At 37.9% G+C, this 26,461-nt stretch overlaps 1 protein-coding gene and 1 non-coding gene across 4 annotated transcripts in view; one reads left to right on the plus strand and one right to left on the minus strand.

Moving 5' to 3' along the window:
* Positions 1-22,028, minus strand: part of KLHDC10 (kelch domain containing 10) — a 53,580-nt gene extending 31,552 nt beyond the window's left edge. The window contains exons 1-2 of one of the 3 annotated variants that reach the window (XM_036759369.1): positions 21,768-22,021; positions 3,262-3,348 (exon numbers count right to left, since the gene is read on the minus strand). In XM_036759369.1, coding sequence (XP_036615264.1) covers positions 3,262-3,348; positions 21,768-21,930 — 250 coding nt within the window. In that variant the 5' untranslated portion in view covers positions 21,931-22,021. Of the gene's footprint in view, positions 1-3,261; positions 3,349-21,767 lie in introns of all 3 variants that reach the window. The other 2 variants (XM_036759371.1, XM_036759370.1) reach the window with 2 other exon arrangements.
* LOC118852466 lies at positions 17,333-17,434 on the plus strand. The gene has a single exon (XR_005010545.1). It is a non-coding gene; the product is annotated as a U6 spliceosomal RNA (small nuclear RNA).
* Positions 22,029-26,461: the final 4,433 nt, after the last annotated feature.

The following is a 26,461-nucleotide window of genomic DNA, read 5'->3' on the forward strand; positions in this document are numbered from 1 at the left end:
GGGTTCCATCCTTAGGAATTACCCTGGATTTCTCACTCTTCACTCCCCCACATTCAGTCTTGTTTGTTGTCTATAAACATCTTTCACATGCATCTTCTTCCTTCTACTCACACCACAAACACCCTAATCCAGATCTTCATCATCTCACCTATAGCCTCCTAATAAATGCCTTTTCCTTCATTCATATGTCACTCAACAAAGTTTCTCTCTTCTCCAACTCATCCTCCACATAGCTGGCAAATTGATTTTCCTAAAACACAGATGCGATCATGTCACTCTCTTGCTCAAAAAAAAAAAAAAATCCAGTGAGACTATGCTGCCTTTAAGCTTAAATGGAAGAGGATTTTCTATTTTTAATGCCATTCACATTCCAGTTCTAATTTATTTCTCCAGGCTGATTATACACTACTCCCTGTCTAACTTCACCAACTCACTCCAGAGAAAATCACCAGCTTTCACAGAGTACATGACATTCCATCCCTTGCCACTGTGCCTTTACACAGATTATCCCTCATCCCTGGAATGCTCTCTTCCATCCCCAGCTCTTGGAAGCCCTAACTCCCCCCAAGACTCCATTCATATGTAACTTCTTTTAATAGACATCCCCCTAATTCCCTCAGTTACTACCCTTCAATCACTGTGCATTTTATTTGTCTATCCTATATTTACTCACTTGTGAATAAGATATCTCATTGTTTCTCTTCTGGCTTTTTATCCGCAGCCCCTGGCATTAGTAGATGCTTAATAAATGCTCACTAAATTTTAAGTTAAATCTGTGAAGGGAAAAAAGTAGCCAGAGAAAAGCTGATAGACAAAGAAGAGAACGGGAAAGGAGAGAGACTGGCAGTCCTAGTGAGGACAAAGGGTGAGGAACGAGGCAAAGGTAATGATGCAACAACAGGATGTTAAGAAAAGTCATGGAGGTAATAAAGTTTGGGGTAATGATGAGATTTAATATATGACCGCCCCCTATAGGTAGATAAGGTAAAGTTGCAGAACAAATGAGTTGAAAAGGTTTATAAACTGGGCAGCTAAATGGGGCAGTGGATAGACTGAAGGCCTGGAGTTAGGGAAGAATCTTCTTCCTGAGTTCAAATCCAGCCTCAAACACTTACTAGCAGTGTGACCCTGGGTAAGTTATTTAACTGTTTGCCTGTTTCCTCGTCTGTAAAATGAACTAGAGAAGGAAAAAGCAAACCACTCCAGTATCTTTGTCAAGAAAACCCCAAAGGATGCATGAAGAGTTGGACACGACTGAAAAACTACTGAACAACAATAACATGAACTGTGAGGCCATGTTGTTTGAGTAGAAGGAAAGGAGAGTAGCCATGTATATCTAAGGCATTTTCTAACTCTGAACACAAGGAACCTGGAGTAGTGGTGAGTTTGGACCAGGTGTCTGTCAGCAAAGGGACTGAACTCAAATCACATACAATACTACATTCTCTTATAAGAAAGGCAGGTAGAGAAAAAGGAAAATTTCTACAGAGGTTAATGGCAGTTAACAGGGTTGAGTGATAAAAGTCTCCTCTCATGCTGGACTATATGCACAGAAGGGTACTTTTTCTGGTCTACTTTCTGCTTCAGCACATCACATCCTAGATGATATCTTTTATACCACTTCCTGCACAATATGCTGCAGTTTCTTTATACCACCATCCTTGGGTCATTTGCTGTTCGATTTTGCAGATGGTACTGTTTCATATTCACGACTACTTGGAATTACGTTCAGGTTCTTTCAAAAGAATCTAGTATTCTTCTTAATGACCCATGATTATCATAATAAACATCAGTCAAAATGCTGTACCATGTTCCATTACTGACTACTAAAATATTCAGAGCTGTGGTCCCACACTACTGTCTAGGGTTTCTTTTTTTAAGTTCTTGGGCCTGTTTTTTAAAGTCTTTCTGGTCTCCTCCACTCACTCTCAGGCCATCAAGTACTATGCCAAGTGTGCTTACCTCCAGACACATAGAATCAAAGTTCAAAGAGACTTTACTTGATACACAGATCACCTACTCCAACTTCACCATTTTATGGAAGAGGAAATAGATGCCTGAAGCAATGCCATCCTTTGATCAGTCTTCCAGTCAGCAGCAGAACTGGAATTTAAACCCAGCTCTTCTGACTTAAAATTCAAAGCTCTTTCTACTATTCAATGTATTACCCAATTCCTCGTACCTTAGAATTTCAAATCTATTGGAAGCTGAGGAATGTTATAACCAAGCTAGTTAGAACCTTGCATAAAAGAATAGAGATTCTGTTTAAGGGTCACAGGAGTCTTGATGTTTAAAAGTCAAAATAAAAAACTCTATAACAACTATTTTAGTAAATTAGGTTAGCCTTATGATGCAAAGGTATTTTTTATATGAGTGACAGTTGTTTTTATATGAGCTACAGTTTTTATTTCCTTATAGTAAAATTAGCCAAGTAAAAAAATAAGTGACAATTACTTATATATCAAAACAGAGAAGCTAGGAGGTACAGTGAATACAGAGCACTGGACCTGAATTTAAATCTTGCCTTAGACACTGCTTACGAGCTATGTGTCCCAGGGCAAATCACTTAAGCATCTATCTGCCTCATTTTCCTTATTTATAAAAATATGGCCAACCTTCCAGGGTTACTGTGAGGATAAAATGAGAGAATATATTTAAAATGCACTTACTATTATTACAAAAAGAAACTTGTATGACAATCAATTTCATAAAATCTTTTTTTAGGTTCAGGGGAAAAAATTTAGCTCTTCTGAGATTTCTAATATGATTCAATGGAGAAAAAAAAAACCTACCACACTAGTGCCAACTGCATGTCCATTTACACTTGCTCCTCTTCTGAAAAGGAAGAGAGGAAGGAAGGAAAGAAGGAAGGGAGGAGAAACAATACACAAAAAACCTATTCCATCTGCTTTCCTGTGACCATTATTTATCTTCTTTCAAATGCATTTTTAATCAGTTCAAAAAAGTAAAAAAGCTGCTAAGTGAATATAAGTTTCTCTTATATTCTAAAACATATGAAATCATTCTAACCCCCCCTACCCAAAATATATTTTAATTATTACTTTCTGAAAATGAGAAAATATGAAATGCTGTTTTGTAAACTGAAAAATCAAGTCAAATTCTAGACTCCACCCCACACACATACCTATTTTGGTTCTTAATATACCAGCAAGAAGCAGCAATCAGTTTGGGTTTACAAAATTCAAGAAAGATTCCCTTGAACCCACATGAAGTACAGATCTCTTGCTAATTATCACCCACCTCTCAAAAACCTTTTAGGGATCCTTAGGATGGGACAGGACTGAGTGAAGCATCTCCTAACAGCGTCCCATCGTATTTTCTTCTTACCTGTTACCACAATTATCAGCAATGAGTCACACATACAACCAATGATAAGCAATACAATTATTACAGTTATAAAAACAGAAAAGACAGGAAAACAAATGCTTCGATGCTGGAGGACATGGCAAACAATTAACACTGCACAAGTGAAAAGAAACTAACCCTTAACCAGTAATTCGTGTTTTCAACAATTACCCACTTGTGAACCACTGACTACATTCTTATTTTTTCCAGTCCTATTTACTTGAACAACTTCTTCATGCTTCAGAATGACAGGTTGCCACCTTGTGGCAAAATTCACCAAGAGCTTATGGTGTAGACTAAATACCACATAAACTAAAAAGTTACAAAAAATAACTGAAAATACAGTCTTGCTCCAAAAAAAAAAAAAAGCATAATTCAGACTCCTATACTCTACTACTCTTCATTCTTTGTTGCTTAAGTGGCTATAAGGAAGAGATATCTCAAAAAAAATTTTTAAAACTGATTTGCATAATCCATATTTTAGGATACAGGTCAAATCAAATATTCATTATACACTTTTGTATTTTCACACTGAAAAAGTAAATATATCACTCTTTAAAAGAAAAAATTGGTTTTACATACAAAATTAAAAGAACTGTGTTTTGTTTTGTTTTTTTAACAAGGCAGTGCCACAATACCTGTTAACTACCTACTACTTCTTAATGGGGGTCAATTTTTCTCTTCCTAAAGTTCAAGGCTATGCCCACAGGTTTTTACCGTATTTGCCATATTTCAATTTCTTAAGAATACACTCTGTTTTCAGCCTGATGAAACTACACTCAGAAATTCACCCACGGTTGTTGGCTTAAGCACATATATACACAGAAACTTCATGAGAGGATATTACCTATACAGGTATATTACAAAATATTTTAAGACAAATAGAAACCCCTCAGATTGACCATAAAAATAAGTAGGATAGGGCAGCTAGGTGGCACAGTGAGGAGAGCACTCGCCCTGGAGTCAGGAGGACTTGAGTTCAAATCTAGCTTCAGACACTTGACACACTTACTAGCTGTGTGACCTTGGGCAAGTCACTTAACACCAATTGCCCTGCCTTCCTCCCTTCAAAAAAAAAAGGAAAAAAAAATATAAGTAGGATAGAAGAACCAGAGTGTCCATTTAAGGGAGTTGGGTTTGTGTGTGTGTGTTTTTTTAAGCAAAGGCATAATTTAAAAATCAATCATTACATTAATCAATACATTAGGAACTTATTATGTTCTTTCATTTTTGTTTTGGGGTTTATCAAACACTGGGTTATTATGTTCTAGTATTTCTGATTCTCCTTGTCTGATTCTGTTCCATTAACCTACTTCTCTATTTTTTAACCAATACCAAATGGCTTTGATGACTGCTACTTTAGAAATGCCATTCTCTCTTCATTCCTACCTTTGCCATCTTCTTCCTACCAGTCATATTTCCCTCAATAATCTAGAGCATTTTTTACTCAAAATTAATTTTATTAAGATTAATAAATTATCTCATTAATAGTCTGATGATTAAAGCATCAGAACTATAAATTAACTTTAGTACTACTGTTATTTTATATTAGCACAGCATAGCCATGAGCTCTGAATATTCCTCTAGTTCTTTAAGGAGCTCTTTTGTAATTGAACCTATGTTGTATGTGCTTTGGTAGATTGATCTCCAAATATTTTGTGCATTTTGTAATTATTTATCAATTAGCATCTTCATTGATTCTCTAGGATTTTCTATATAAACCATCATGTCATCCGCAAATGGATAATTTTATCTATTTACTTATCTTTGCACTTTTAGTTTGTCTTCTTTTATTGTTAGCATTTCTGGAACTATATCAAATAATAGTGGGAAAACTGGAGAACCTTATTTTACTCCTGTATGTATCAGGAAAGTTTACAGCATATCCCTATTACATATGAGGCTTGCTTTAGGGTTTAGATTGATCCGTTTTGTAATTTTTAAAAGTCCTTCTATGCCTACACTTTTGAGGCTTTAAAAAAAAAAAGCATGTAAGAATGTTGAACTTTGTGAAAGCTTTTCTGTTTATTTATTGAAATAATCACATGGTTTGGTATGTTTTTGTTTTTAATGTGATTATGTTGACTTTTTCTAATACTGAATCATCTTTGATTTCCTGTTATAAATCTAACTTTGTCATAATGAATGATTTCTTGTGGTTGTTAAGATCTCATTTAAAATTTCTGAACCAATAGTCATTAGATACTGTTTAAAAATTCTTTGCTTTATCTTGCCCTTGTTTTGGTATTAGGACCATATGTATCTCATAAAAGGAATATTGTAGAGTACTTAATCATTTTTTTAGAAGAACTGGTATTAAATGTTCTTTTAATATTTAATAAAATTCTCCTGATTCCATTTTTGTTACGATAACTTGTAATGCAGTTGGTTTTTCCTTTAGGAATTTAGATGCTGTGACATTTGGAGCACTTAAATTTAACAATGATACTGGTTTCTTGTCTACAGTTCCTATCAGAATAACGTAATTGCCTTGTTTATATCTATGAGATTCTGTTTTTACTTTGTCTAACAGCAAGACTGCAATTTCTGCTTTTTTGGATTCAGTTGATACATGATAAATTTTGTTACAGTTATCTATGTACGTCTTTGCTTTTGAGGTAGGTTTTTCTAAGTAACAAATTGTGGGATTTTGTTTTCTTATTCAATCTGATACTCTCTTTCATGTTACTGGATTGTTTAATCCAATCACATTTAGGTTTTTCCCCCCTATTTGTCACTAACATGACTTTTTTCTGGTTTAGAATTTTTTATTCCATATTATCTATACAGGACTTTCTCTCTTTAAATATTTTTCCTTATTCTACTTTAAGGCAAACCTATGCCTCCACGTTCTCTTCCTGCCAACTCTCTTTCTTAGCCTCTCCACATTCTTCAATTATGCTTGAAATAAAGTTAAGAAGAATAAAAAAAAAAACGGTTCATAGAGTCCAGATTAAAAAGCACTGGTTTAGACCAATGTCTTAAACCATATTCCATGATAAATTCAAAATGGATATATGACCTGAATATCAAAGACTAAACCATTAAAAAAAATGACAAAAGCAACAGATCCTACCTTTCACAGCTATGGGTAGGAAATATATTCTTGACCAAACAAGGGACAGAGGTCATTTCAAAAGATAAAACAGAAAATTTTGATAATATGAAACTGAAAAGCTCCTATACAAATAAAATTGGTGCACCTAAGAGAAGAAGGGAAGTGGTCAAATGTGAAAAAACTGTATCAAATTTCTCGGATGAGTTTTGGTTTCCAAGATATAGACTACTAAAAGATACTAGACTAAGAGATTTCCCCCATAGGTAGGTGGTCAATGGATATGAAGAAACAGTTCTCAAAAGAAAAACACAAATCAAAACAGCTCTGAGATTTCACCTCATACCTAGGAAATTGGCAAAAATGACTTTTAAAAAATGGGAATGGTCAATATTGGAAAGGTTGGAGATAGGCAAAATAGTGCATTGTTGATGGAGCACTGTCAGTACAATCACCATGGAAAGCAATACATAATTATTCAAATAAAATGACTAAAATGTCCACACCCTTTGACCTTAAGATTCCATTACTAGGCATATACCCTAAGGAGGTCAGATAAGGTCATATAAGAAAGTCCCCATTTACCCCAAAATATCTATAGCAGCACTTTTTGTGGTTTAAAAAAAAAAACACCTGGAAACAAATCAGTACCCATCAACTGATGAATGACTACACAAATTGTGGAATAAACATGTAATAAACTGTTACTGGGCTGTAAGAAATGATGAATACAGAGAAACAAGAAAAGACTTACATGAACTGATACAGAGTATAGTAAACAGAGACAAGAAAATAATCTACACAATGTATACAACCATGTAAAAGGAAAGAACAACTCTAAAAAAACTGAAAGCGAATGCTGCGAAATTACAAAGAACAGGTATAGAGCAAACAAAGATATACGAGAAAACACTTTTCCTCCCACTCCTTTGCAGAAGTGGGAGATAACTGGTGTGAAACATTGCATATATTTTCAGATTTGTTAACTGCATCAGTCAGTTTTCCTGGTTTATTTTTTAAATATTCTGTTATAAGGGATAACTCTCTGGGAGGGGGCAGAAGGATACAGAGGGCAATTTAAGCAATGTAAAAAACAAAAGATATCAGTAGATATTCTTTTTGTTTTAATGCAGCATCTATCAAGACTAAGAAACATGCAATTTATATAAACACACCTAGAAAATAACTTTTTACAGAAATAAAGAACCTAAGTATATGGGAGATGTCTCATCAGAGTCTATGACTGTACAAGTTAAAATGACAATATTTCTCCAATTACTCAATTTATTTAGAGCTGTATCAATAAAATTATCAAAGAATTGGCTTATGGAATTAAGATAAAATTCATTTGAGAAATTAAAGAAAAAGGATATCGAGGGATTTTAAAAAGTAGAATGAATAGGTTAGAGTAGAGAGATGTTTATGCTACCTTGTCAGACTATACTATAAAGCAGCAATTCTAAAATTTGATATTAGATATAAAATCAAAAAGTGCAACAGCAGAATAAACTACATAAGCAAGAAATACAAATAAATGCACAAAGCAATCTAATATTCAAGAATGCAAACTATTTAAGTAAAGGCACTCTATCCAATGAAATTGCTGGGAAAACTAAAAAGCAGTCCGATGAAAAATAGCATCTTACATTTTTTATCACAATAAATTCCAAACTGATAAATGATTTACCTGTGAAAAATCAACCTATAACAAGATTGGAGAAGCGAATAATGCTTTTCATTATTGTGAATATGGGGAAAAGTAATAACTGAACAGGAATTAAAGATAATAAAAAGCAAAATTGACATGCTTACCTATATAAAAATTTCCAATTTTGGCCCCCAAAATCAATGCAGTGAGAACCAGAAGATGCTGCTTGAAAAGAAATCTACATTAAATATCTCTGATAAGTCTAACATCCAAAATCTTTGAGGGTACAAGGGCAAAAATCTAAGATTAAAAGCCATTTTCCAAAGTGCTCAAAAATATGAATTTTTTTGTGGTGAAAAAATGTATTTCACAATAGCCTTGAAAATCATAAGGAAAATGGTTTCTTCCTCTAAAAACAGTAGAGCTCATATCTTACAAAAAACTCTCCTCAGCAATCATTAATAAGGATACATTCTACAATTCTGCATCTGGTTCAAGGCACAGATAGCTGGTTATGGATTGTTCCTTAAGTATTTGCTAATATATTCATGGAACAGCTCATGCAAATTGATATTCAATTTATCTACCAGACTTATTGCAGATTCACCAGCAAGTTAAGAAGTATACTTTTCTCTGCAATCTCTTTTAAAACCTTTCAGAAATGGAGAAATACATCATCATCTTTAGATAATAAACTTCAAGGCTTTCCCAACGACTTCGATGGAAGTATTGTGGAGTTTCACGTACTATTCTGCAGGAAGTTTCTCTCTTAAGACATGTTAGCCAGGTTCAATTAGCTAATTCAATTTTTGTTAATGAATTCAGCAGTGCTTCTTTCCAAGTAAATATGGTCTAGAAGTGAACAGGTTCCAATGAATATAGCTCTGTAGTCAAAATATTTAAAAGATGATATATAGCATAACTAGCAATAAGCAGTTCTATACCATATGTTCTCTGACTGTAACATTTTGATAGTACCTGGGTCTTGCTTCAAATGAGAGCTACAATTAAAAAGGCTGGTATCCAGGCAAATTTAGTTGAGTAAAAGTAGGAGAAGTAGGGGGAAGAAATTGGGGGACAACTGTGATCTAAAATTCTATCCTATGAGATGATCGTATTGTCAGAGGAAGGCAGGGCAGGTCTAGCTAGGGAGGAGCCATCGAGGAGCACAGAAAGACCCCAAAATCCCTCCTCAGTTAGCAACTCCAAGTGGCTTTTGTGCATTTACTACACCTTACGATGGGTCCAGAGGGAAGCAGAAATTCCACCCAAGTTGAATATAGTTGAACTGGGAGAAAGGTATACTCTCCTCTGGTCTCATACCCCCTTCAAAGTTTACAACCCCACTTCAACACTAGGAAACAGCAGGTAAGGGACATGGTAGTATAGGAAGACAGGCAGAACTATAAGGTGAAGGTACAAACCCAGAAGGAAAAAGCTTGCTTCCCAGATGTCTGCTACCCCACCCATACTGAAGTAAATCACTGTGTACCACACACATCCTTTAGCCCAGCTTTCAATTACGGTGACAATCAGAAGGAAAGAGCAGAAAAAAGAAATTCTATTCAAACTAACTATAAATTGTATTAATATCTGGGAGTCAATCTACCAAGAAACTCAAGACTTTTACAATCATAAGACATTCTTTAAGAAAATAATTGGAGGAACCTGCTTATGTTCAAGTCACACCAATTATAACAAAAATGATGACATTAACTCATAGGTTTAGTGTGACACCAATCAAACCAATGAGGTATTAGAGAGCTAGACAAAACAGAAACAAAATTCATTTGAAGGAACTAACACTCTAGATTCTTAAGAGAAATAATAAAACTAGTAGGAGTGAAGGAGAAATAGTGCTTCCGGATCTCCCATTATAACGTAGTACTCAGCAAACTATCTGATAACTTTTTTACACAATAAAAGTAGACCAGTGAAGCCAACTCAATAAGCAAGAATCAGAAACGATTTAAGCCCAATATTCAATAAATATGAACTACTTAAGAGCTCCCTATTTGACAAGAACTACTGGAAAACTAGAAAACAATTTCAGAAATTATATTCAAACTAACCTTTTATATCATGTACCACAATAAGCTAAAGATGGCTATGCAATCAGAATATAAAGGGTCACACCATAAAAAAAAAATTAAAGGAAGGTGAGATCTTATACTTTTTACAACTAGTGCTACTAGAAGAATTCTTGATCAAATGAGGGGCAGAGGAGATCACCAAAGATAAAACAGGCAATTTCTATTACATTTGCAAAAACAACTCAACAGAGCCAGTATAAGAAGGAAATTAACCGGAAAAAATCTTTGCAACAAATATTTCTGTTAAGAGTCTGATATTTAAGACATACAGTGAATTAACAAAAAATGTAATACCAAGAACCATCTCCCAATGGATAAAGCAGTCAAATATGAATTATTCTCAAAAATTTTGCTATTACTAACCATATGAAAGACTGCTCCAAAACAATAACTTTTTTAAAAATTAAAATTAAAACAGCTGTGCTTTCACTTCACACCCAACAAATTGGCAAAAATGATGAAAAATGTAAAAAGTCACAGTTGGAGGAGCTGCAACAAAACAGGAATATTGGTACACTGCTGACAGAAATACAAACTGGTCCAACCATTCTAGAAAGCAATTTGGGAGTATGAAAAAAAGTGACTAAAACCTTTTTATCTAGAGATGCCACTGTTAGGCATATACCCCAATGTCAAAGACAAAAATAAAAATCCCACACAAACCAAAATATTCACAGCAGCACTGTTTTGTGGTATCAAAGAACTGGAGACAAAGTATATGCCTAATGACTGGAGAATGACTAAGATGTGATACACTAATGTAACAAATGTTTGTCACTATACCATAAGAAATGTTAAAGATGAGGAATTCAGAGGAATGTGGGAAGATGCATGAATTGATGCCAAGGAAGTATAAATGTAAAAATCAACCTATACAATAACTATGACAATGTAAAAAAAAGAAAATAAACTGATTCTATAACTGGAATCATAGTGACTAAACAGCCCAATGAAAGAAATGTAAAAATCCACTTCCCTCCTGTCCTTGACAATGTGAAAGAAATCTAAACGTGGACTGTTGCACAGCCTGTCAAATGTGATTAAGGTGTTGAGTTTTGTTAAAAGGGCTTTTTAAAAAATATTTGCTACAAGTGAAGGCTCATTGAGGGGGGAGGATATATTCAGAAAGAAATAATATAAAAGGCATCAATAACACCAAAAAAAGTTTGTTTTAACAACAGACTACTTTCAAAAAATTTCCAAGTTGGAACACTAAAGCTAGAAGTGTAGCAACAACTCAAGAGTGCAACCACACTGCTGATTAGCATGGAAGCTTTGACCTGCTCTAGTTAGCTCCTCCTCAGGCAGCCTGGTGGTGCCTTGTTTCAGAGGGCTCACCATGCTGGTGCCAGTGTGGTAGGGTGGGACACCCTAAGGGAGAGTAAGAAGGCAGTTTTGTGCCAGATAGAACAAACCACCACTACCCTATCCACTGACTCCATGCAGACCTCGGTGGAGATAGCCCAGGAATTTTGAAAATATGATTCCCAAACCACCAGACCTGCTTCAGGTCAGTCCCCCACAGTCATAATTGAGGGGAGAGACCACTGTAGGAAAGGGGGCCACCTTCCTCATCACTACTAGCAACAACTGCAGACCAACAAGCCTATGAGCACAAAAGTCCTAGAAGTGGCAGCTCCAAACAACCTGCCTTCTCTTCACCTCAAGCAGCACTAGAGCCTTCATCACCAGAAGCAAATCCTGTGGTGAAGGAACCAACCATCCCCAAGTACTGTGAACCAACTGCCAATCACAGGGCAGGCTGAAGTAATGGTAAGGCAGAGATAGAAGGTACCACGTACCAACCAAATTGAACCATCATCACCATTCTGATCACCATCTTCCCTCATACTCTGATGAAGACAGATAGGACCCTGAACCCAAGAGACTTGGGAATAGCAATGCTTCCAGCCTAGGGCCTTCGGTCATCATCCTGGGAAGCGATTCCTCCAGAGATGCAGCCCAAGAACCATTCCTGCAGGTGCTATAGCTACAGAAGACCCAGAGAAAAAAGTTCTTGTCACTAAAGTCTTTGGCATTAACAAATGGTTCAACATCAGAAACACATGATTTTTATCAGTCAAAATGACATTAAAGACAAGGGTGCTTTGCCAATGAATCCTAAGAACTATGGAACCTATCCATTTAACTTGCAACTGAAACATTCCAGTGTTGTCTACCCATTAGACTGTGAGTCCCTGAAAGTAAGGACTACCTTACTTTTCTATTTCTATCCCCATCACTTAGCACAGTGCTTTGCACAAAGTAAGGAGCTTAATAAATGCTTCGTTCTTCCACAAGAGAGACAACACGCATAAAAGGTTTCAGCTGTAAGTCAGGAAGACAAGTGGGACACAAGGAAAGGCCCAGTGTCTTACGCATAGTACAAAGTAATCTTTTAAAATAAACTTTATTGATAGCTTCTGGTTTTTTATCAGTTATTTCTGATACACCTTACTCCCACCACAACCAATGAGTTTTCTACTGTAACAAAAGCTAAACCTACACATATGTCCAACAGTGCATGAATCATCACACGCTGTCTCTCTCCCACCTCTCTAAGTAAATTATCTGTTGAATTGAAACACCAAAAGTCAAAGGACGATTTTCCCAATGGTTAAGTAGTCAAAGGATATGAATGAACAGTTCTCAAAAAGAGAACTGCAAAGCTGACACAAGATGGGAATAATCCATGTTGGAGAGGATGTAGAAAGAATGGCACCCCGAGAATTCCCTTTCAAAGGGAAAGGAGCAATATCTACACAAATATTTATAGCAGCTCTTCTTGTAGTGGCCAAGAATTAGAAACTAAGGAGGTGCCTGTCAATTGCTGAATTAATACACTATATTCATTTTTTGGTTACCCTACAACTTCCAGGCTAAAAGTACAGCAGCAACTCAAAGGCTCTACCTCGCTGCTGTTTAGCACGAAAACTTTGACATACTCCTGTTTCCCTTCTTCAGGCAACCTAGAGACCCCCTGCTTCCAGAGGCTCAATATATTGATTCCAGACTTAATTTGGATGCCCAAACATTTTTAGCCCTACCGAAGCTCGGTCCTACAGCAAACTCAAGCAATCCACCAGCCTCGGCATCCCCAGTAGCTGGAATTATAGGTGTGTACCACCAAACCCAGGATAATATATGAGTATTATTGTACTGTAAGAAATCACATTAGTGTCAGTTTCATAGAAACCCTAAGACTTGTATAAACTGATGTGAACAGAATCCAGAGATTAACTTATACAGTAACAACACATAAAGACAAGCAACTTTGAAAGACTTAAGAACTCTGATCAATGCAATGACCAAACAATTACAAAAGACTGGGGATAAACTCATCTATTGAAAGGTGATGAATTCAAGAAGCAGAATGAAACTTTTGGGACACTGTCAAAATAGGAATTTGTTTTGCTTGACTATGCAATTTAGAAAAAAGGTCTAGACTGAGAATAATTCCCTAGCTAGGGATTTTTACTTTTCACTCCTCAAACACAAAACTGTGACTTTCTACAAGCTTTGTTGTGGATTCAAGTGACCCTTACCTTGCTCCAAATGCTTTGCATAATTCGTTTTAACGAAGAGAGGGTGAGGGGTTGCTATTAATTGGTATTGTTGATAATAGTACAAATTCCTGGTTTAAATTTTTCTTTAAAAAAGGCACATAATCTTGAGAAAGACAGACAGCTAAGTGACACAGTAGATAGAATGTTGGACTTGGGAGTCAGGAAGACCTAAATTCAAATACTCACACAGAGGCTAGTTCAACCTTGGTTTCTTCTTCTGTGAAATATGGAAAATTGTAGTATCTACTTCATAGGTGTGAGTAGAAGGAATATCTAAACCCCTTCTCTCATGCAGGTTAAGCTAGTTTTTTCCTTAAATGTTATTGAGACCTTCCTTAAGAAGGGCTTAGACTGAGTACAAAGCAGCCTCATAGAACAAGATGAGTAATGCATATAAGGGAGCTTCACTTGGCTGAATCGATCTGAGGTGTCCTCAAGGTTTATTTTTGTTGAAATCCTTCTGCTATGGCTGAGTAAACATCCTTTGGTTACCTATCAAATTACCTACAAATGTCATATTCTGTTTCATTTTTGAGCCTAAACTGCCAGAGGACTGATCTGGGTCAAGTCCAACTCTAAACAACTGGCACAATCTTGCAAGGCTGGAAAATGAGTTCATTGAAGTAGGGCATGGGCAGGGCAGACAAAGAAAGGTGAGCCTGGATTGGTCTTCATGCTTCTAGTGATGCTTTTGGTGATGCCTTTAGTGGTTCTTCACTGTGAGGCACTCCTTACTCCCAGAACATTAGACAGTAAACTACCTGTGGCCACTCAGCAAGAAAAGAACAATGTAGGTATGTTCTATGTCCTGAAGAAATGTACGTTCTCATCTGTATTTTAGGTCATGTAGATTTGCTGAACCTTCAAGTCTGATAACTTAAGTCTTCCCCAAATTCTACTAGATGTCTTCACAACCTGTTTTGACATGGAGAAAGAACTGTTCCACTCGTTAAAAAAAGACAATTTCGAAAGACAAATTCAGAAGCACTAGTTGTGCTCAGCCTTTTCCAGGCTGGAAATGGATACCTTTGTATTTCAATTTATTATGCAATTGAAAAAAGGCACCTCCCAGCTTTAAGAGACTTATATTTGTATAAACTGGCTTTGAATGGCTTTTTGGAAGCCAGACAATGCAGCTGAATCAGCAGTCCTCAGTCCTGTACATGGACATGGCCAGTCACTGAGGCTATGTCCAAATGCCCAACAGTGAGAGAATGCATACCAAGGCAGGTCTCTGGAATTTTAGGATTGTCTTAGTAATTGTGATAAATTAGTCATTTGAGTTTTGTTCATGTTTTTGTTTTTTAATTTGAAATTTGAGAGACCAACAACTGTAATTTTGTCCCAGAGATTTTGTTGTGATTCTCTGGTGGTACAAGACACGTTGGGGAAAGTGCTTAGGACAATGCTGGAGCAAGTATGCGGCAAGTCCATACATAGAGCACAGGCCATGGAGTTAGCACTTCATTTAATTAGCTGAGAACAGGCAGGAGTGATGCATTATTTGCTTGTTTGAAGAGGGACCTCAAAGACCAAAAGGACCAAAAGAATACCAACTAAAACTTCTTAACAACCGCCAATGAGAGGGAACTCACTAATTCCCAAGTAAGCTGGTTCCACTGTTAGCTCTAATAATTAGGAAAATTGTCCTTTAAGCAAACTTAAATCTGATTATTTGCCATTTCAACCCACTGCTCATAGTAGTGCCCTTTAAAGTCAAGCATAAATCTAACATTTCTTCCCCAAGGCTCTTTTCCTAAGATTGGAGCCAAGAAAATTTACATAATCAAAATTCTTAGAATTAGGAAGGGCCTTAGATATCTAACCGAATCCTTTCATTTTAGAGATGAGGTTCTCCCACTCCAGTCCATCATCCCCTCAGCTCCCAGTGACCTTCCTAAAGCAGTTCTGATCATATCTCACACAAACACACAAACACACACACACACACACACACAACCACCCACCATCACCCCCAATAAATTTATTTCAATGGTTTCCTATTACCTTCGGGATCAAATATAAAATCCTGTTTGGCTTTTATTTAAAGTCTTGCATAAACTGGCCCCTTCCTATCTTTCTAGTCTTACTCACTGTTCCTTGCACAAGACATTCCATCTCCTGAGTCTGTACATTTTCGATGGCTGTCCCTCATGCCTGGAATTCTTTCCTTCTTCATCTCTGCCTCCTGGCTTCTGGAGTCTCATCTAAAATCCCACCCTCTGCAAGGAATCTTTCCCAGTCCCCCTTATTGCTAGTACCTCCCCTGGAATCAATTCCAATTGACCCTATATATATATCTTATATGTACATAGCTGTTTCCATGTTGAAACTCCCATTAGAACAGGAGCTCCTGAGGGGAAGAACTATTTTTGTCTTTCTTTGAATCCCCAGTGCTTAGCATAGTGCCTGCCACACTGTAAGAGTTTGTTGACTGAGACTTGTCAAAGACCACACAACTAATTGGTGTCAAAGACCACACAACTAATTGGTGTCAAAAACCAGGCATGGAACCCGGGTAGCAAGACTCCTAGATTCGGATGTTTTTCAACAGACTAAAGATCCAAGTCTTGGGATCTTGGTTTTGTATCTTTGGATCTTCTGCTTCTTTTACAACCTATCTCTCCCCTGTAGCTAATGAAGAATTTTTTTAAAACCAAAAACTTGGAAAACCTAAAAAAATGTTCATGATTACTTAAAAGAGAGTAAGGAAAAGATTAGTGAACTGAATTTTATTTCAGACACACAATAAAGGTGAGGAAGTTATGACAACAACTGTGCTACAAGACAACAAACTAAGAGGGGAAATTGTAGTGTATTGGAAAGAACACTGGATTTAAATCCCAGTTCTGCCATTTGCTACCTTGAGAAAGTCACAGACCTACCTGGACTTCTATTTCCTCATCTTTAAAATGAGGGGGGTACATTGAATGACCTCTAATATCCCTTCCAGCACTAAATCTAGGAATCTGTGAACCCTAAGCATACTTAAATGAAATTTATGGCTGAACTCAAATAAAATAATGTTTATCTAACATATTTACTGATAACATTTCCTGAATCTTGATGATACATGGTATTTATATGTAAAAGATAAAGTGACCAGTTAATGTTACTTTTACAAAGCTAAACAAAATTTAGTGTTTGCTTTCACTTTATTAGTTCTTCACTATCTAAAAATCAATATCAATCCCACAGCCAAATATCATAGATCTTATTTACCAATCACCCAAATCCTAGAGTCCCCAACCCTTCCCCCAAAATCAAGGGCTGAAACACCATTTCAGTCTTCTACTTTGCACCCTCAAATACCCCCAAAAGGTTCTTGAATCTTGAATTCTATTATCACAACTCCTAGTGCCTGCGTCCTGGGTGCCAGAGGGCTTAAGATAGAAATTTCAGACCATAATTGGAAAAAAAGGTTGACACAGCTTTTAGATTCCCAGTTTTTTGGAGTCTTGGGGAAGAGGAATATGATAGCACGGCAGAGGGGCTAACTCAGAGACCCTACTTCCTAGATACTCTTAAAAATGATTAAGAGCAAATTTAACTTAAGGGCCAGTCTTGGTCTTATTTTTGTGAAAAACAAAACAAACACCAGGCTGTACTCCATTCAACAGCATATACATTAAAACTGAAACAATATAGATTAGCATGGCCCATGTGTAAGACCAACACACAAATTCATGAAATCTTCCGTATTTCTATAATACAAATAACATTAGTACCTAAATTAATTTACTTATTCAGTGCCATGCCAAACTACCAAAGGATTACTTTACAGAAAAAAGAAAAATTAAATTCACCTAGAGGAGTAAAATATCAAGAATCTCAGGGGGAATAATGAAAAAAGTGGGAAGGAAAGTAGTCTAGATCTCAAAATATACTTTCTACAAATAGTTCTCAAAATAATTTGGTAATGCTTAAAAAATAAAGCGATTAGTGAGAGAGATGAGGCACAAAACATACAGAAGCAAATAAACCTAATAAGCTAGCATTTAATTAAATCCAAAGACTCCAGCTACTTGAGTAAGGTCTCACTATTTGGGAACTCACTGCTAGGAAAACAGCAGTCTGGTTAGAAATTAGGTTTAAACCAACACCTCATACTATATATCAAGGTTAGCTTCAAATAAATACATGACAGATATAGAAGGTCACATCATAAAATATCAGAGGAACAAGGAAGAAATTATCTTTCAAATATATGACTGGGGAAGAGTTTATAACCAAACAAGGGATAGAGAGGATCACAGAAGACAAAATGGATAATTTTCATTACATAAAACTAAAAAGCTTTTTGCACAAACAAGTTGCAAATAGATAAAATTATAAGGAAACCAGTCAACTGGGGGGAAAAATCTGCAGCAAATTTCTCTGATAAGGGTCTCATTTCCTAGATGATTAGATTTATAATAAGAGCCAATTTATAAGACTAGAGGCCCAACTGATAAATGGTTCAGGGATATCAACAGGCAGTTCTTGAGGGAAGAAATACAAAGTATCTATAACCATATGAAAAAATGCTCCAAATCCCTAATAATTTGAGAAATGAAAATTTCTCTAAGCAACTCTAAGGTTCTACCCTCACACCCCTCAGACAGGCAAAAGTCACAAAAAAAGAATATGACAAAAGTCAGAGAGGTAGCTGAGAGAAAAAAAGGCACACTGATGCACTGCTGGTGGAGCTATTAAGTGGTCCAGTCATTATGGAAAACAATTTGAAATTATGTCCCCAAAACTTACTAAACAGTGCATTCCCTTTGACCCAGTGATATCACTATTATGCCTATATACCCCAAAGAGATCAAAGAAAGAGGAAAAAATCCTTCATATAGAAAAACATGTATAGCAGCTCTTTTGGTGGTGGCAGAGTTGGAAACAAAGAAGTGCCTATAGAATGGGGAATAGCTGAACACACTATGGTGTATTAATGTAATAGAGCAACAGTGTGGTATGAAGAAATGACAAAAGGGAAGGTTTCAGAGATACCTGAGAAAACTTATTTGAAATGATACAGAGAGAAGTAAGCAGAACCAGGAGAACAAGTTACACTATAATATCAATGTTGCAAAAATAAACAATTCTGAAAAGACTTAAGAACTCTTATTAATACAATGACAGCCACAATTTTAAACATCTGATAATAAAGAATGCTGTACACCTCAAATATGCAGAAAGAGAAACATATTTTTGGATGTGGCCAAGGTGGAAATTTGTTTTGACTAAGCTTATATGATACAAGGGTTTTATATTTCTTTTTTTTCTTTGAAAGGAGAAAAGGTAAAGGAAAAGAATGCTTGATAACTTAAAAAAAAATTTAAATTTTAAAGCAAGTCTTCAATTTCTCCCCAATACTACCATCCTCCCCACCGTACACTCCCCCCCAAAAAATCCTCCCTTTTTTTTTCATGAGACCAAAGGCTTAAAATACAAATACCTAAATGAATGGTAACAGTATAAATAATATTTAGTGTAATAATCAGTGTAAATAATAGCTAACATTTATATCAGTGTAATAGCTAATATTTATATAACACCTATTATGTAACAGGTACTATGCTAAGCACTTTTCAAATATTATCTCATTTGCCATTTATCATTCCCATTTTACAGATGAGGAAACCAAGGTAAATACAGGCTAAGTGACTTGCCCAGGGTCATAAAACTGGTAAGTATATATGAGGAGGGATATGTTAGATCTTTCTGGCCCAGCATTCTATCCACTGTGCAACCCATATGCCTCAATGCCTCTGGGACTGTTTCCTCATTTGCAAAATAAGGAGTTTAATAAAATGGTATCTGAGGTCTTTTACAAATCTAAATGTATGGTTTGAGGCTGAATTTGAACTTGAGTCTTCCTGACTCTAAGCCCAGTGCTCTATCCACTGACTCACCTACCTGCCTCCTTAATTAGTTCAAAGTACAAAAATCAGATCCCTCTCTTTTGAATGGATAGGTGCTAAAGATCCAAAGTGCCAGAAAAAAAGCCTAGTGGAGAGCCTAAAGAGGGAAGGTAAAGGTAAAAAGTGAACTGCAAGGATTGAAGAGGATCAAGGAAGACTTGGAAATATTTACTGATTTCAATTTTTCCCCTGTCCCTACCTTCATCATTGGGGAACAATTAGAAGTTATGCCAAAGGTACTTCATATCCTGCAAGCCTTACCACCTGGAACCTCTCAGGGAATCATTGCTGGAATTATCTAGCAATAGCAAAAACTGGCTAGACCAGAGGTGGGGAACCTTTGAAAGCCCTGATGCCACATGTGGCCCTCTAAGTCCTCGAGGTCAGCCCTCGGAAAATGAATCCCGATTTGTGGCCCCACCCCTGGGCGAGACAGAATCTGAGTACAAGAAGGGGAGTTACATAAAAAGGCTGGCAAAGTAGGCTGGGCCTTACTAAAAAGAGCAGCTTTATATGTGACCCTAGTAGCAATAAGCACTTTACTGAGTAGAGGACTAACATAATCAGATTTGCACTTTAGGAAAAACCCCTTTGGTGTGTTGAGGATGGATTGAAATGGGAAGAGACTTGAGGCAGAGGAATGTTAGGAAGCTACTGTAAATAGTCCTGGCAGGAAGGCATGAACTACAGTGGTGACTGTGTGAGTAAAGGAGATGGATGCAACAAAGTAAAAGTAAAAATGACAACATATGAAAACTAGGGTAAGGAAAAGTGAGAAATCAAGGATTACTGCTAGGTGAACCTAAGTGACTGAAAGGATGGTAGTGCCCTTAACAGAACTGGGGATGTTAGAGAGGGAGATGGGCTTTTGGGGGGGAAGATAACACTAACAGTTTTGGATATGTTGAGTTGGGAATCCAATTTGATATACCCAATAATTAACTGGAAATGCAGGAGTTCAGGAGAAAGACTAGGGCTGGATATACAGGAAGGCAGTATGATTCTATCCCAATCCCCAAATCCTACGATATATCCCTTTACAATTAATTATCCAGGCTTAAAATTTAAACAAAAGATTTAGGATACTTTCCCAAATTTCCTGTATTGTAATTAGTTATTAAACTTATAAAATACTAGTCATTACATTTGTAAAATACATAATGCCCCATTTCAAGGCACTATGCATCCTTCAAAATCAACTTGTCCTGTTAACTTAAAAAAACTGAAAAGACCTTCAGACTTTACTCCTACCTACTTTTGACTCAATTCAACTAGAACCTTACAACTATTTTGCTTGTGATTATTGCGATTATTACAAGTTATCCTGTAACAGGCTAAAAGTGTTGTGCAATATAATATTTGATAGTAAATATCTTTTAAAATCTTTGACAGTATTTCCTATCTGATATCTTTATTGAAGCAGATGTTCCACTGAATCACACCATCGTAGGACGTGTGCACAAAAATCACCTGATTTAATTCAGTCTAAAAGTCAGAAAGATAAATTCAAGTAACAAAGATTTGTTTGTTTGTTTTTTTTGGGGGGGGGGAGGGACAAGGAAGGAAGTTTATACTGAATGTGAACTACTTTTGACTAAATCTTAAAAGTGTGTCTCTAAGTGAAAACCCAAAGGAAAAAAACCCAAAGCTTCCTTTGCTTCCTGCAAAATCTAATATCCCGACTGACCCTCCGACCCCTTTCCAGAGTGCCACTGGCCACGCTGAAATGCCAATTACCGTCATGGCCCTTTTCTAGGCCGCTACGTAAGGAAGAGAAGCTTTCCCGGAACTTCTGAATCCTTTCTGTGCCTCGTCCTTTCTTCCGTCTCAAAGCACCTTATCCTCGTAAACACAAGCCCATCAGCAAGAGCCACTCCTTAGCGTGCTCTTCCCTATCCCTAATGCAGCGCCCTTCACGGAGGGGCTCTTCCCCCCACCAGGGCGCCACTGTCTTCTCCCAAGACCACCCTGCGGGGAGGGGAAGAAGTTGATAAAGAAAAAAAAGTCAGAGTTCTCGAGAACGCCGAGGCCTCCGCTACGCGACAAAACGCCAGCCCCGCGCAGAGCGCCTGCCGATCCGAAGGCTCTGGGCTCTGGGGACGGGGCCCTCAAGGAGCCCGGTCCGAGGCTCACCTGGCAGGTGCGGCGGCCCGCAGAGCTTCACGAAGCGGTTGAGCAGCCCCGCTCCGCGGCCCCCACCCCCACCACCGCCGCCACCGCCGCCTCCGCCGCCGCCGGCCCCCGCGGTGCCCCCTCCTCGCCGGCGGTTTCCGTCCCAACCTTGGGCCGCCGACATGACTCGTTGTTTCCCCCCGCGAACGGCCCAGCTCCGTCCCGGCAGCTCCTCAGCCGGCACAGCCGGTGAGGAGTAATCCTTTCTGGGCTCCTTCTCCGGGGACTGGGAAAGAACGCAAAGGGAAAGGATGGGGACGGACTAATCCCACCGATGACCAATAGCCGACCGCCCCGGCGAAGGCAGCCAATAGAAAGCCGCGTTCTTGGCAGGCGGAAAGGGGAGACGTGGTAACCATAGCTATGGCAAGAAAGAAAAAAAAAAGTAGAAGTGGGAGGGGGGAGAGGGGAAAGAAAAGACAAGAGCAACCGCACTATAATCTCATCCACCCGGCTCAGGTCGCCAGCGCGGCTGCGGCTCCAGAGAAATCGATCCAAAGCCGGGAGGGCTGACCCTGGCACAGCTAGGGAGGTCAGCTTACAGTGGTTATTGTTCGGTGTTGTTCAGCCGCATCCGACCCCGTTTGGGGTCTTATTGGCAGAGATACTGCAGGGGTTTGCCATTTCCTTCTCCAACTCATTTTGTAAATGAGGAACTTAGGCAAACAGGGTAAAGTGACTTACCCAGGGTCACACCGCTAGTGCGTCAGTGTCAGAGTTGGGATTTGAACTCAGGAAGATGAGTCTTCCTGCCTCCAGGCCCAGGGCCCTATCCACTGCCCTACTTAACTGTCCCATACAATCACAATCAAAATCAGAAGCTGTTAGTGCAAGGAAACATTAGTCTCGCCTGTTGATCCACCCTATTTTCCTTGGCTTGCTGTCAGTGGTGGTGGTGTTCCCTGATTGGTAGCCAGAAAGCATCGTTGGAAGATGATTGGTGTTTAAAACATAAAAAATGGGCTTTATGGTTGAGGTACAAAGAACTGTGGGTAACAGCGCAGTTTCATAGTTAAAGTATATGTGCTACGGGGTGCTCCCTGGTTCTGTGGGGATCACCACTCCACCACCAGCTAGCTCTTCATTAGGACCTTCTACAATTCAATATATGCCGCTCAGACAAAATAGTTTGCCGTTATGAATAGCTCAAAGCTTAGAACACAATGTCTCAAGTGAGCTTTATCTGATTAAAATAATAACAGCTCTTTGTGAGGGCAAAGAATTAAAACTGAAGTGATGCTATCAATTGGGGAATGGCTGAACAAGCTGGGGTATATGATTGTGATGGAATACAGGATGGTTTCAGAAAAACCTGGAAAGATCTACATGAACTGATGCTGTTAGGAATACGCTTAACGCTGAAATTCAGATATCAAGGGCAATTTATCATTGAGGAATTCAAAGGAATTGGTAAATGTTCCTGGCTAGGAGCGGACTCCACCCTTCTTTAGGAAGAGGGAGTGGCATGTACAGGAGTGAGACCAACTTTATTCTGTTAGACTGACATAGATTAATACACCATCAGCTCAGTAGCCCCCTTCAGAAAACAGATTGGTCTGCTCCCTTCTAGGTCACAATCTTCCCTATACGCCCCCAACATGCAACTCCTTGGCATGTTCCCCCCTCCTCAACATACGTCCCATGTTCAAAAATGGCAGAAAACTCCTCCCTGTGGGTGTGTGAAGTAATATTCAATTACCCAATGAAGCATGCATGGTAGGCATTTGACCCAGTTCTCTCTTCAACCCTAACCGTTATCTGGCCAATTTATTTTTTTTTAATAATTAAGATTTTTTATTTTTAGTTTACAACGCTCAGTTCCACATAATTTTGAATTCCAGATTTTCTTCCCTCCTCTCCCCCTCTCCGGCCCCAAGACAGCATGGAATTCGATATATCTTCTACATATAACTTAGCATTGAACTTATTTACACAATAGTCAAGTTGTAAAGAAGAATTATGACCGATGGAATGGATCAGGAGAAAGAAGAAACAAAACCAACCCCCCCCCCAAAAAAGGGAAAACAAACAAAAAAAAAGGATAGCAAACAGTGTGCCTCAATCTGCATTCATACTTCTTAGTTCTTTCTCTAGATGTATATTGCTCTCTCCATCATGAGTCCTTTGGAGTTGTCCTTGCACCTTGCATTGCTGAGAAGAGCAAAGTCTATTATGGTTGGTCATCACGAAATCCATATATATGTATGTGGTTGTGTATAATGTTCTCCTGTTTCTGCTCCACTCACTCTATCTGTCCAATTTAGACCAGTTCTCCTACATCCTGGGTCTGAGGCATCCACCAAAACCACAAGGTTGATTCAGATTGGTTGAGGACTCTCATCTTGGTTAATTTTTACTCCTTCTTTGTTCCAGCTGACACTTCAATACTTATTCTGTGGAACTTAATTAACTCTTCCGTGGAAACCTAACTTTCCCTAACTTTTACCTGTCTCTCACAATGCAAAGTGAAATAAGCAGAACCATTGTATGCAGTACCAACAATACTGTATGATAATCAACTGTGAATGTGACTAAGCAATACAGTGATCCAAGACAGTTCCAAAGGACTTAGGATGAAAAAACTATCCACCTCCAGAGAAAAAACTGATGGCATCTAAATATGAACTGAGGCACATTTTTTTTTTACTTTATTATTCATGGTTTTTTTGATCTTCATTTTCTTTTGCAACATGGCTAATATACAAATGTTTTGCATGACTGCACATAATCTATGTCAAATTGCTTGCCTTCTCAAGGAAGGGAGTTGAGGAAACTGAGGCAGATGGAGAGTGACTTACCCAGAGTCACTTTGCTAGTATGTGAGACCAAATTTGAACCTATGTCTTCCCAATTCAGGCCCATCACTATATCCATTTTACCTTCACCATTAACTGGTAAAGACTAGGGATCACCCAGGTATTAGAGTGTGAGATAATTGATTCCCAAGAATTTTTGAGCTGGAAGGAACTTTACAAACAATCTTTTCCCAGCCCTTCATTTTCCAGATGAGACAACTGAAGTTCAGGGAAGTTAAAGGTCATAAAATAACAAAACTAGGACTTGAAACCCACATCTCCTGATTTACCATCTTCCTTCCACTACGTCGTGTACTATGCTATGCATCAAGTTGAGTGTCCTTTCTGGACATGGGCTGAAAATTCCACATCTTATACTATTGTACCTGGATGATCCCTGGTCTTTGTCAGTTAAGGGTTAAGTAAACTAGCTGGTGAATGGATATAGTGCTGAACCTGGAGTCAGGACAGATCCGAGTTTGATTCCAGCCTCAGACACTTCCACACAAACTTCCCATCTCCCATGAGGGACTTCCCTTATCTCTATTATGTGGTCATGCTTGTTCTTTGTGATTTTGCAATATTCATTTTTGTTTTGCGGTGGTGGTTCTTCCATTTTGTTATAATCACTGTGTAGATTTTTTTCTTGGCTCTGCTTACTTCACCTTTTTCATATAATTCTTCCTGTATGTCTTTATATTCATCATATTATATGTCAATTGTGACCTTCTCTATGGAATATTGAAGTTTGGAGGAGAGGAAAGATGTGAGGAGGGTAGGGAAGACAGTAAAGTTTTGTTTTGGACTTGTTTGGTTTGAGATGCCAATGGGCCATTCAACTGGAAATGTTCTGAAGGCAGTTGCTGATATGGGTCTAGAGCCCAGAAGATTTGAGCTAGATATATAGATTTTGGACTCATCTGAATAGAAAGGATTACAGAACCCATGAAAGCTGATGAAATCACAAAGGGCGGATACAGAAGGATAAAGAAAAAAAAAGAGGTTCTCCGGACGGAGCCCTGGGGGTTCACCCACAGTGTGACACGGATGTTGATGATACAGCAAAAGAGACAGAAAAAGGAATTGGCAGATACGTATGAGAGGAACCAGAAGAGAGAAGGGCCAAGACAGCCAAGGAGGAAGAGATTTGTTCAGGAAGAGATGGTACACAGTGTCACAATACACATAGAGGTCAAGAAGGAAAGGTCATAATAAGGAATGAAAAATATGAAGAATTTAAAATACAAAATTTCTTTAAAATAGAGAAACATGAATAATTCAGACTGAAAAGAACAATATACATAGCCACTATAATTCCCTAAATAAAGGCAAACTTAACTGGCAAACTTCAACCTTGGCACTGCCTTGTTCAAATTAAAACCCCCATTATTCTCTTCTTCTGAAACAAGCAGGAAATTACAAAACTGTGAGGTTGCATATACAGTCCTAATAGGGTAAACACTGACATCACTGTGCTTAACCTTGGGAAGTCCATGTTTTTCCAGCGTTTGTTTATGTTGATCTGCTCTGTTAAAGCTAGTCTATCAATAAGGACAAAAGAGGTAAATTCAAGGTAGGGGAGCAAGTAGAAGGATTTATCCAAAGATGTGTCAATTATCAAATATTTTTGGCTTGGAAGGACTTACTATCCTTGACTGTCAACGTGTTGAGTGAGAAAACAATTGCTAGCTTTCATCAGCCATGACAGACATGTATTCATTCCACCCATAGGACATTGACCATAGCAAGAACATGCAGTGCCTTAGAGCAACATATAAATCAATAAAAACCGCTGAAATTCAGCCAGTGCTAAGACTGAAAACAGACTGCAAGACAAGAGGTCTGAAGACGGTGTTATAT

The sequence above is a fragment of the Trichosurus vulpecula genome, chromosome 5 (assembly GCF_011100635.1).
Source record: "Trichosurus vulpecula isolate mTriVul1 chromosome 5, mTriVul1.pri, whole genome shotgun sequence".
NCBI lineage: Eukaryota > Metazoa > Chordata > Mammalia > Diprotodontia > Phalangeridae > Trichosurus > Trichosurus vulpecula.